Here is a 13,024-nt window from a genome sequence, read left to right as displayed (position 1 = left end):
CATTCAGCATTTCCAAAATTTTATAAATACAACAGATTTTCCAATTGTACCAAGTTGTTTTTTTCCCTTTCATCATCACAAAATCCAGTTTTACCAAGGATCCGGGAGAAACAATTTTTACTGGACCAGCAGAGGGGGCTGATACACTAGTGATGTCTCATATGCCTAAAACTAAGACTTCAAATATACTCATATAGGAATACATTTGAGAAGAGAGATGAATGAGGAAAAAAATCCATCATTAAAGAGAACTGTTGAAAATTCTATAGAAACAGCACTCCCTGCTATGACAATGAATGCAAATGGGATTAAATAGGCACTTGCATCTCCTGTATGTCAGTGTCAGCACAACTTCCACTTTAAAGGTGAGGGAATTCATCCTTAGCAAGATAAACTTTAAAGTGCTCAATGGAATTACCTAAGGGTCTTTCTAAAACTGTAAGAACAATATTGGCTGAATGGCATAGTAACTAATACCATTACCATAGCTTTAAAGAAAGACCATAGCTTTAAAGAAAGCAGCTGTGTCCAGCTGCTCTTCTTCTGATGCAGCTCTCTGCTATTATGGCCTGGGAAAGCAGTGGAAGATGGTCCAAGTGATTGGACCCCTGCACCCACATTGAGGACCCAGAAAAAACTCCTGGCTTCTGGCTTTGGATCGGCTTAGAGCAGACTGTTGCAACCATTGGGAAAGTGAACCAGCGGATGGAAGACCTTTCTCTCTGTCTTTCCCTTTATCTGTCTGTAACTCTGTCTCTCAAATTAAAAAAATAAAATCTATATCTATCTATCTATCTATATATACACACACATATATATATAATATATAAACTAAATATTCCAGAAATACTTTTATAAAGGAAGCTCTTAGATAAGTTAATCATATATATATATATATATCACAGATTAACGAATAACATAAAACCAAAGACCAAACTGTAAATTTAAGATAAGTAGACACTAACCTTTCCAAAGATGGTGTGTTTATTATTAAGTTCATCTGCTCGACCCAAAGTAAAGAAAAATTGACTGCCATTATCATGAGGACCAGCATTTGCCATGGCAACCAGTCCTCTCCTATTAAAACGCAACCGAGAGTGAAATTCATCCTGAGGTACAAAAAATATTTAGAGAATGTTCTCAGTTATAAGATATTTCAAATTCAATTGATTATTTACCTGACCAGTAAGATCTCAAAATACTAACAAAATCTCAAAATACTAACAAAAATGATAAGTTTAATTTAACTGACTTTTAAGTGTAATCAAGTCTAATATTTATACTTTTAATGCACTTAAACTAGAAATCACTAACCTATAAGTATATTCTAGACATACTCAGCCACAGATCAGCATATTTTGTGGAAAGCTGTCTACTAACATGCAGGGGAAGGGTATTCATTTGGGAGTAGATTTCTAAGATTCACTTCCCTATTATTATCCCTCAAAACCATCCAAGCTTTTAAAATCTTTTTTTTCTTCAAGAAAACAATGTTGAGTCATTGCAGAGTCTTCAGGTAATAGTCATCATCTCATTATAAATGTCGTAAAACAATTGCTTTCTTCTCATTTTTTAATTAAAGGAATTTATTCTGATTATGTTAAATGATTTCACTGTGACTTCACTGAAGCCCTAAGCTGAATCTTCTCTGAACTGGCATTGGTCCAATCTGCTAGTTTCCGAAAGGGCAGGAGCAAGCCTTTCTAAGATGGTTATCTTGCATGATAGGGTTACTTAACACATACATAAGCCACTTTGTTTACAGAATATCCAATGGTTCTAGGCCTTTTGGCTAAGATTGAGTACACAGAATTTCCATCCAGACCTGATTTTGCATTATGTATAATGTAGCCATGAATGTAATCACTGCTTGTCATAAATGAAGTTATTTTTCCTTAATAAGTTAATTCTCAAAGAGATCTGAATTCAATGAATCATTACTCTATATACTGTATTTTAAATTACCTAACATAAAAATTTAACAAAATAATTGTAGTATATGAAAATAAAAAAGCAAAAAATTAATCAGAAAGGAATTGTAAAAAAAGCTATTCTGTTACACCAAATACTAGAATAAAGGAATGCTTCCTACTAGACAGAGGCTCTAAAACTATGAGTCATTTTACTTTGGTAAATATAAATAGGCTAACTTGACATCTAAATTTTTTCATAATCATTTCCTATTTCCTAAGGCCATTATCATCTGGAAATTAAAGCAAACAATTCATAAAGTATTTTTCTGAAGACTCACACAGTAACTCAGAGAAGAAAGGAAACTCCAGACATTCTACCCCATTAACAGAAATATGAAGTTTTCAAAAACTTCTAAATTCTAAGAGCTTTTGATGTTCATTCATTCAAAGAACATGATACAGGTACCAGCAGTTAATAATGAACACAAATTTTAGTTTTCACTTGAACACACAGTTCTTTCTATCTTAACTATGACATTACCTCATTGTTCTTCTAAGATTTGTTGGTAGTTAAGAAATCACTGACCTATTCCTAATGTATCTTTTTCTAACACTTTTTATGTTGCTTTTCCTGTTGTGATTTTTCAATTGTGGTGTGCATTTTGTGCCGCGAGATCTATTGTGCATGATTTAGAATATATTCTTCTGTGAGCTGAATTGTGTAACCCCCAAATTCATACACTGAGCTCCTAGCCCACAATGTCACTTATATTTTGGTCCGTGAGGAGGTAATAAAGGTTAAAACAATGTCATAAGGATGGGCCCCTAGTCCAATAATGCTTGCGTCCTTATAAAAATAAGGGATTCCAGACTTCTCTTTCCCTTCTCCACTGTGAGGATGTCAGAGAAGGCAGTCATCTGCAAGCCAGAAAAACAGACCTGACCGGGAACCACTGCTTGATCTTCTCAGCCTCAGAACCATGAGAAACAAACCCTACTGTTGAAGCCATCCAGCCTGGTATTTGGTGATAGCAGGATGAGCAGTCTACTACAGATTCCAGATACTGTTTACATAAAACTTAAAGTAGAATAGCATATGCAGTGTTTAAAAAATGCTTTCATTTACAGAGCTGCAGATATTCAATACAGACAGACATCAGGAAATACTCTATCTTTATTCTGAACCATGTCTTTTTCACTACCGCCTTGAGTTCCCCCTGAATTAATTCTAGTATAAAATCTTACATTAAGACAACTTACAAAGAATGCTTGATGGGAAAAGTGTTGTTCTTATGCTGTGTAATCTTAAATATGTGACAGACATTGATTTTGCATACTAACATTTCTTTTTGGAATTTTTTTTCTTAAGGGACACATCGTTTTTGAGTAAGCATTCCAAGCTCACTTGCCTTGAATGGGGCTCCATAGATAGACTCTCCACCAGTCCCTGTGCCAGTAGGATCTCCTCCTTGAACTATAAAACCAGGTACAACTCTATGAAAAATGGTGTTGTCATAATAAGCTGAAAAAAAAAAACCAAAAATAATTTAGCAATATCTAAAATCAAGCCCATCTACCATTGTCAGAGCTAATATACAACTTGATCCAAGATTGGTTTTCTTCAGCTCCCAAACCAATACTTTATTTTTCCTATTTCTTAAAAAATATCAGGGCTGGCACTGTGCCATAGCAGGTAAAGCTGCCGTCTGCAGTGTCGGTATCCCATATGGGCACCAGTTCAAGTCCCGACTGCTCCACTTCCAATCCAGCTCTCTGCTATGGCCTGGGAAAGCAGTAGAAGACGGCCCAAGTCCTTGGGCCCCTGCACCCATGTGGGAGACCTGGAAGAAGCTCCTGGCTCCTGGCTTGGGATGAGCCCAGCTCCAGCAGCTGTAGCCAACTGGGGAGTGAATGAGCAGATGGAAGACTTCTCTCTCTCTCTGCCTCTCCCTCTCTGTTACTCTGCCTCTCAAATAAATAAATAAATATTTAAAACAACAACAACAACTAGGGACATATCAAGCAAATGAAATCTGTGATATTTTATTGAATCCTGAATTTAAGAAAATAGTTATAAAAGAAATTGTTAGAAATATCAGAGAGGCAGGCATTATGGTGCAGTAGGTTCAGCCACTGTGTGGGGTGTCTGAACCTCTTATGGGAGTGCCAGTTTGAGCCCTGGCTACTTTGTTGCTGATCCAGTTTCCTGCTTTTCTTATTTCCTACTTCTTTTCTTCACTCCGTGGAGAATTAATTCATTAATATGCAAACAACAAACAAACACACAATATATCAAAATTATTCAGATTGTAGGTCTACCACCATCAATGCACTCTCCACAAGAAACTTTTACTAAACAAGGTAAATAATTAACATAATATATATGTGAGTCCAATTAGACTACAAATCTGTTTGCTAAATTAATGAAATTATTTACATTTATATATAAATATACAATTTAGAAGTCATAAACATACAGGATAGGTTATATATGATCTCCTGTAGTATGAGTATCTGGACTCTAGAATCATTAGGAAGTCTTGATAGAGAAGAAAGAAGTTAACTTGGATATGGCAGAAAGCATGGCATCTCAGTGAAGCAAAGAATTTGGTGGGGAGCAAGAACTCGAGTTTGACTGAATACGAGAGTTCATATTAAAAAGTAGCACCAATATGTATATGAAAAGATAGTCAACATCAGTAGTCATCAGAGAAATGTAAGTACAATAATTGTATACATATATAAAAAAGTATGAAAACAAGCACTTCAACACTTGCATAAAAATGTTCATAGCAGCAGTATTCACAACAGCCAACAGGTGGAAACAACTCAAATGTCTATCAACAGATAAATGGGTAAATAAAATGTGATATAAACATACTAGGGAATAATATTCAGACATAAAGGGGGAGGAAGTAATAAAAAATGCTGCATGAATGAAGCTCAAAAACATGTTAAGAGAAAGAAGTCAAATACAAAAGGTCACAGACTGTATGATTCCATTTATATGAAATAGCCAGAACAGGTAAATCCATAGAGATGGAAAACAAGCTGGTGGTTTTCAGAGACAGGGGATTTGGAGGGGAGAGAAAAGGGAGTAGCTGCTTAATGGGTAGAGTCTTCTTTTGTAAAATATTTTGCAATTACACAGAAGTGCAGGTTGCACAACATAGTACATGTCCTAAACGCCACTGAAGTGCATACTTTATTATTTATTTTTAAGACTTATTGATTTATTTGAAAGTCAGAATTACAGAGTGAGAGGGAGACACAGAGAGAGAGGCCTTCTATCCATTCATTCACAACCTAAGTAGCCACAACAGCCAGGCCAAAGCCAGGAGCCAGGAGCTTCATCTGGGTCTCCCGCGTGAGTGACAGGGGCCCAAATACTTGGGCCATCTTCTGCTGCTTTACCAAACCATTAGCAGGGAACTATATTGGAAGTGGAACATCGAGACATGAACCAGTGCCCATAAGGGATGCCAGCATCACAGGCAGCAGCTTTACCCAGTATGCTATAATGCTGGCTCCTGAACTGTATACTTTAAAATGGTAAGCTTTATGTCACATAAATTTTATCTCAGTTTTTTTTTTAAAAATCCAATAAGTGGAAGGAAAGAAATCATTTATTTCTCATTGAAGTTAGTTTTATTAGTTAGACAGGTAAGTACAAGAGGAAAATACATGAATATACCTAGCTCCAAAGGAAACAGCGAACAAATTAAAACTATTATTGTTGTTGTACAATAAACAACAATCAAGCAGCAACAAAGTAGGCTGAGTTGGGGCCAAGTATTCACTGCAGTCATGACTCAATCATATGCTGAGGGTTGCAGAATAGAAAGAGCAAGAGCAGAGTTTCCTGAAGACTCCACGGAGCAGCAGCAATGTCTACCACTAGATTTCTTACCCTACATGCTGAAAAATGTCTTTCTTTTTTTTTTTAAGTCATTTTGAGTTGAGTCTTCTATTATTTGCAACTGAATACAAGTTAACAAATCCAGTGAAACATATCTATCAAGTACCTATTGAGTTAGGCACTGTACTGCACACAATTACAGACATAATTCATAAAATACTTATAATGGTTTGCAAGCACTCTAATAATTATTTAATTTGCAAAGTAAAACCATATAACATTTGTATTTTTAAAAAAGTAATCTATGATAAGACAACTGCATCCAGTACATAGTGTACTAGAAGTGGAATTGGAATACCAGATGATTTTTTTTTAGTCCCTTCACCCAGGGGAAGAGCTACTGGGCCACATTCATTCAGGAGTGCTCCCCAGGGAAGACAAGCACCTTCTTGTTACAGACAGAAACTGTAAAAACCAAAAGTCTAAAAGGAAGTTCTAAGTCTTGCCTCTTGCTAGCTGTACAACCTTACACAAAATTTTCTGTTTATAAAACTAAGAATATAAATTATTATTACAGTGTCACTCAAAATATTAAATATGAAAGGAATTATAAAATTTCAAGTTCAACACAAATATGGGTTAATCTTTAATATTTTCATTCAAATTCTACGAATTCAAATTCAAATAGAAAATATACTCTGGTATATTTCATACAATGAAAATATTCCATTAGCTCCATGATAAGAAGTCACTCAACATTCTGTAAGCACCTGATGAGATTTTTTTTATAAAAGATCACTCCAACTCCCATCATACAGAATGCCCTGGAAGGAGATAAGATAGGGGTGGGGAGGGGGAAAAGGGAGAGGGAGTAATGGAGAGAGAGAGAGAGAGAGAGAGAAGGAGAAATTCTCAAGAGTCAAAACATGACTATGGTTTATCTTGAGATGCACAGATTCAAGAACTCTTTAGGAAATAGGATATATAAGAACCAGACATATGAGAGAACTTCCAAAAGCTAATGGGAAATGGGAAAAGAAGATACTGTGAATTTTCTATGAACGTTTTAAAGTCCTATATATATATTGCATGTGAGGGAAGTCCCCTTCATGGGGACATGAAAGAAATCTTTAATACTTGTATTCACAAATTCTAAAATCACACCATTCTATTCCTTTATCCTATTTGCTGTTAAGTGTCTCAGTAATGTTGGCTGATAAATTTTCATGATTTTCCTAATTGTTGGATGTGTGAATTTATTATAATACTATATAGAAAAATGAGTAAAAATTGTATATAATCTTTATAATTATGTATTCTGTCACTGCTGGACTTCTTGGTTTTCATAAATTTTCCATACCTACTATTTCCACTTCTCTGAAATTTGCTAATAATCACTGTTAAGTTTTGCATTTTTAATGGTCTTTATAGTTTGCTCTAAGAGATTTTGCTGTTTGTAATGTTTATTTCTTAAAAATGTATGCCTTGTTCCTGTAAGTATTTTAAAGAGGATTTATTCCTTCATCATGCATGTCCAAAGTATCTTTCTGAATGTTCCACACTATTTAAAAAAGAGATTCAAAAATAACTCATATATGATATGAAGTTCCTGTATGATTATTATTTGACTCTAGTATCTGTCATTACAGTCTTAATTTCTGATTATGATATATTTTGATTAATCATATTTCCAGCCCAAAGAGATACAAGTATAGGAATGTATATTTGTATTTTTAGATCATAAATATGTTCCTTCTTCTAGGATCTTGTTTTGTATTTAATTTTGTACTTTATTATTATGATAATTTTTTACCTAAAACTCATTTTCTGATCAGTTACTATTTACTTCAGCTTTTCTCAAATTTTTAAACAAATATTTTTATAATATAGTAACATATATTTATGTTTCTCATTTTTATAGAATTAATAAACTATTGTCAAAGAGGTAGGGGACAAACAATAACTGATGAAGGATAGACCATGAGAGACAAGCCTACAGTAACATAGTGGTGAAGAGATTAATAGTGCATAAAGTAATTTTATTTCTTGCTCACATTTCAGAGGAACTAATGAAATTCCCAAAGTTAATGAGCTTCCCTTGCCTACCCTTATAACTTCTTCCCCTGCTTTTTAAATTGACAATTTGAAAAAGTTTGCACCTACTTTAAATATTCACTTAACTGCAGCAGAGACCTAAAATCCAAGACTAATTCTGTGTGACAAAGATCTGCTGGTTTTGTAAAGGCTATGGACTTCATTTCAAATGTGAACACCATTTTAGTTAAGGGTTATATTTGACGCTGTGCTCCCACTACTTCAATGTTTATATTCATTTGCCTTTAAATTCTTGAAACCATGTGCTTTTTTTATATTGACATAAGTACTACACAATCTAGAAATAGTATAACTTTTTGAAATCATAGAATCAAAAAATTGAAATGAAGTTCTCTGCATTATCTTCTTGAAATATTGATCTTACTCATTTAAGAGTATCTTTATAGGCCGGCGCCGCGGCTCACTAGGCTAATCCTCCGCCTAGCGGCGCCGGCACACCGGGTTCTAGTCCCGGTCGGGGCGCCGGATTCTGTCCCGGTTGCCCCTCTTCCAGGCCAGCTCTCTGCTGTGGCCAGGGAGTGCAGTGGAGGATGGCCCAGGTGCTTGGGCCCTGCACCCCATGGGAGACCAGGAAAAGCACCTGGATCCTGGCTCCTGCCATCGGATCAGTGCGGTGCGCCGGCCACAGCGCGCTGGCCGCGGCGGCCATTGGAGGGTGAACCAACGGCAAAAGGAAGACCTTTCTCTCTGTCTCTCTCTCTCACTGTCCACTCTGCCTGTCAAAAAATAAAAAAAAAAAAAAGAGTATCTTTATTTAAACCAGTTGTCTCAGCCTTCTTATTGTCCTGTCTAGTGATAACCTGTGCAGTTAAGAAAACTATTCTGGTTGTTTTTCTAATCTTTTTTCTTTTTATTTGTATTCATAAAAATAGAGAATAATTTTTTGTTGTTGTAATTGGGCTTCATCATCATCCAATTTAAAAACCTCATTGTTTTCTTCATTGTCATATCATATCCAGATATCTTCTGTTTCTCCCATTCACCTGGCCATGGACTGCAATCCAGCATTCATTCCTGAAAATGGTTCTGTAATTTCACTCTCCTCCTGTAAAACTTGAGCTTTTAATTCTTCAAACTTCTTACCAGAAATGAGTCTGACTTTTCTGTCTCCTGTGTTTCTCAGCTTTGTTGACAGTTATTTGAGGCCTCTCTGATTGAACTACCTGTCTGATTCTATTTCCTTCCTGCCTGCCATAGCAATTATTAATAATAGTCTTTGCAGATGTTTTTTTTCTACTGAATTTTTTGGCAGGTTTTTTTTTAGGGGGGGCTGGTTATTTTTTATGCCTTAAATATTTCCCTAGTAATTATCTATTTGTCTCATTAGCTATTCGGAGAGTTCTTGACATGCCCTAATACTGATATTTTGGATAATCTTTCACACTTAGTGTCTAACCCAAAATGCTTTTTTCTGATACTCTGAGTAACATTGAAAGTTTCTAAAAATCAGATATAAGTTAGAATGATAATGATCTGCCATCACTGAAAAGATTTAAAATCATAAGCAATGTATTCTAGAAGCCAACAAGAAGCTCTAAAAGTGTTTGGAAAGTTTGGTTCCCTAAGAGAATATTCTGAAGGGAAAAACATTCAGCTAATACATAATGACAGTTTTTTTTTTAAAAAAAAAAAAAAAAAGGAAAAACAGTCACTTTCTGACTTAAATTAAAAAAAAAAAAAGAACCAGAGGTACTGATGATAATATCACTAAATGCTGCATAAAAGGCTTTGTGGAGAAAGTAGAATTTTGAAGACAATAAAAAATATGTAGACTTCAACAATAAAATAGAGAAAACATGTCCCTCCACCCCCCCAAAAAAGAGAACCAGAATGAGGCTGTCTATGAAAACGGAAATCTCCAAGAAATAAAGTAATGATCTACTGAAAGTATGTGGTTAGTACAAAGAGAAATAAAGTTGGGAAGATAAGAAGTCAAGCCATCCTCAGGCATGACAATTCAAATACCAGATGAATAAATAAGAGGGAAAAGAAACTAAAGGTGAAAGAGGACAATCTGGTAAGAGTCAATTACAGACAAGGCAGTCTGGAGAAGAAACGGGTAAACTTGGTTTTATACTGGTTTAGTTGTAGCCAATGATGGAGGGTCTCAGTAGAAAATTCTACCCAGCAAATAGATTTGTAAACTAATATGAAAAAGAAAAGAAATGTCCATAATGGTAAACTTTATAGTCATTTGGATAGAAGTAACAATTGGAGAGTGAAAACCATAGAGAAATAGCAGAAATCTTAGGGAACGTCTGTATTTAAAGAACAAAAGAAAGAACTGGAAGAAAGCAGAGGAGGTCAAGAATGATCAAGCATGATTTGTTGAGATAAATTTCTCTATTAAATAAAGGGTGTAATTTGGGGGGAAGCTTCACTTCTCTTTATTTCCTGACACACAGATTAATCTCACAATACTCATATCAAGGCTGATCACTCATTCCAGTATTTAAGACTAGTGTTCAGTGTTGTGAAAAACTTATCCATTTCATTTAGACATAAGCCAAAGTTTCCCTTAAAGAATAAAACTCAAGTATTAATGATTACCTTCCAAACAAAGCTGAATAAAATTTCTGCAAGCTTTAGGAGCTTCTTTGGACCACAACTCTATGTCAATATCTCCGGCTGTAGTTTTCAATAAGACCTGTAGAAAGAATATTATATCATTAATTTAAATTACCATTTGCTTTAACTAAAGTTGAATGGCTGCTCAACTTCTAGCAGTTGCTAACGAGTTTTCAAAAGAAATTTTTTGAAAGAAATTTTATAAATTTTGCTTGGCTTTTGTTATTGCATTAAAGAAAATTACACAAAGAAAATGTCACCACAGTTCACTGTACATTTAGATCTTTCAACATAACAGTTTCAGAAAAAGTTTAGGACTTAAAAAATAGTATATATGCTTTTTAATCATTGAAAAAAATTCTCATTTAAAACCATGATGCAAATTCATTATAATTCAGTTTCCCACTATATCACTTCTAATAAAATTGGTGAACCAAATTAAGAAATTAAAGACCAGGGCCAGTGTTGTGGTGTAGTGGGTTAAGCTGCTGCCTGTGACCAACATCCTATATAGGTGCTGGCTTGAGTCTCTATTGATCCAGTTCTGATATAGCTCCCTGTTAATGTACCTGGGAAAGCAGAGGAAGATGGTAGAAGGACTTGGGCCCCTTCACCCATTTAAGTGACCCAGAAGAAACTCTTGGCTCCCAGCTCTGACCTGACCAATCCTGGCAGTTGTGGCCACGTAAGGAGCAAACCCGCAGAAGGAAAATCTCTGTCTGTCTCTCCCTCTGTGTAACTGCTTTTCAGTTAATGAACTAATTTTAAAAAAAGAAATTAAAGACCAATGAGCCCATTAAATGAGGATATCAAGACGATTTCACAATGACCCTTTGACTCTACCTTCTCGTTTAAAATCCTGCTCTTCCTAGTCTACAAAGGAGTGTTCTTTTTTTCTCTCTCCTTCCCCTCCCTCTCAAAGTATTCTTAATACATTTCTGGGTTATGACTGACTAAAATGGCATGTCATAAATAGAATCCTTTGCCAGCCTCATTCCATCAGCTCCTGAGAGTGGTTACTTCTTGGTGGAAACAGCCATCTTGCAACAATCAAAACTCCTACAGAGCCCACAGGAGGAAATAGCTTATAGTTTTATTAACAACCACACTAACCAAAAAGAATGTTAGGCTCTAAATTGAACACTCTGGTACAAGCAGGGTCTGATTTGTCTAATATGGCTTTTTGTTTTTCACCCCTACTTTCACCAAAGTAGATCAATGTAAATAATTTCTAATGATTACAAAGAGTATACAGTGCAATCACTTAAAACATGAGACTGATTCCCAGGGAAAATCAGTATCATTAATATAAGTCACTTTTCTTATTTTCCAAATATCCACAAATATACTTATTTAGCAACTACAGGAAGCTTAAAAACCATTCAATTAAGTTCCTACCTTTTATGGATTCCTTGGGGGAGCTGTAAATTGGCTTCAGACAGAAAATTTGTTATCAGCAAAGCAGGAACAGCATTTCAACTTCCCTCCTAGTCCAGTGCATTTTTACTATACAACTTTCTATGTTAGTTTCTGAAGCCCAGATAATACTACCATAAATTTATATAACATCAGTGAATTCATAACATCTTTTGGAGCTTTTACCAGTTATACAGTCATCCTAGAACCACCCCCTTCAACAACCATGGAGGTGGAATAGCTGAAAACAGTCTGTGGTCAATTTTCAAATGGTTTCCTTAACTCTTACAGAATTATAAAATGCTTTACCTAAAAAGTAGTTCTCATTAGTCCACTTATGAAAAAACTGACAAAGTAGCTTCATCCACGGTCTCACAGTATATGACTTGAAACAAAAGCTGCCTAGCTACAAAATCTATTCTTTTTCTCTATTATCATAAAGCCTCTACAAAGTTCTCCACATATACCATACTATACGAGAAAAAATATTCCTCAAGCTCTAGGGCCTTTCTCAAAAGAAATCCTTATGTTGCCCTAGACACAACAGATGTGAATACAAAACAGTGCCTACAACAAAAGCAATGATAACAAACCAATCCAACGTGATTCTTCCAGGCCTAGGATGAATACATTTGGGATACAAACTGAGAGGCTGGATAATTCCCTCCAGGTCAGGATGCATCTAGAACAATGCCATGCCATGTCTTCTGATTTTCCATGAAGCTGGATATATATCCCAATCTTAGAATACTTCTAAAAAGACAAGGTCCTATTCTACTACATTATCCCCTTCAATAATTGCAATACAGCACTACTGTTAAAGGAAGCCTAGACATGCATTCTCTTACTGCATCCCTAAAGTAATGATTTCCAAACATTTGTAAGTACACAACTCTATAGCAAAAAGAGGAAAACAAGGCAATGGGTGGAGTATTAGATGGGATTAGAGCACACACCCCGAATATACAAATTTAAATACATATAATACTATATTACTCTAGTATGTATTTTATAAAAGAATCACATAAAATAAGAATTTTATAAGATTACATAGAGCTATTTTTAAATAATTCTTATTTTAATTGTGTTATTTATTAATAGTACACCATTACACCATTTTTTTATAACAGCTTTATTGAGATGTATAATCCAG

The 13,024-nt window shown here is 35.1% G+C and overlaps 1 protein-coding gene across 2 annotated transcripts in view; it reads right to left on the bottom strand.

Moving 5' to 3' along the window:
• Nucleotides 1-13,024, bottom strand: part of CWC27 (CWC27 spliceosome associated cyclophilin) — a 228,624-nt gene that overhangs the window by 210,806 nt on the left and 4,794 nt on the right. For both annotated transcript variants that reach the window (XM_051853710.3, XM_002714061.6), the window contains exons 2-4: nt 10,438-10,534; nt 3,323-3,435; nt 966-1,109 (exon numbers count right to left, since the gene is read on the bottom strand). In XM_051853710.3, coding sequence (XP_051709670.1) covers nt 966-1,109; nt 3,323-3,435; nt 10,438-10,534 — 354 coding nt within the window. The remainder of the gene's footprint in view (nt 1-965; nt 1,110-3,322; nt 3,436-10,437; nt 10,535-13,024) is intronic.

Source organism: Oryctolagus cuniculus, chromosome 14, assembly GCF_051225735.1.
Source record: "Oryctolagus cuniculus isolate XC-2025 breed Fujian yellow rabbit chromosome 14, ASM5122573v1, whole genome shotgun sequence".
NCBI classification, from domain to species: Eukaryota; Metazoa; Chordata; class Mammalia; order Lagomorpha; family Leporidae; genus Oryctolagus; species Oryctolagus cuniculus.
This window is presented reverse-complemented; position numbering and strand designations above follow the sequence as displayed.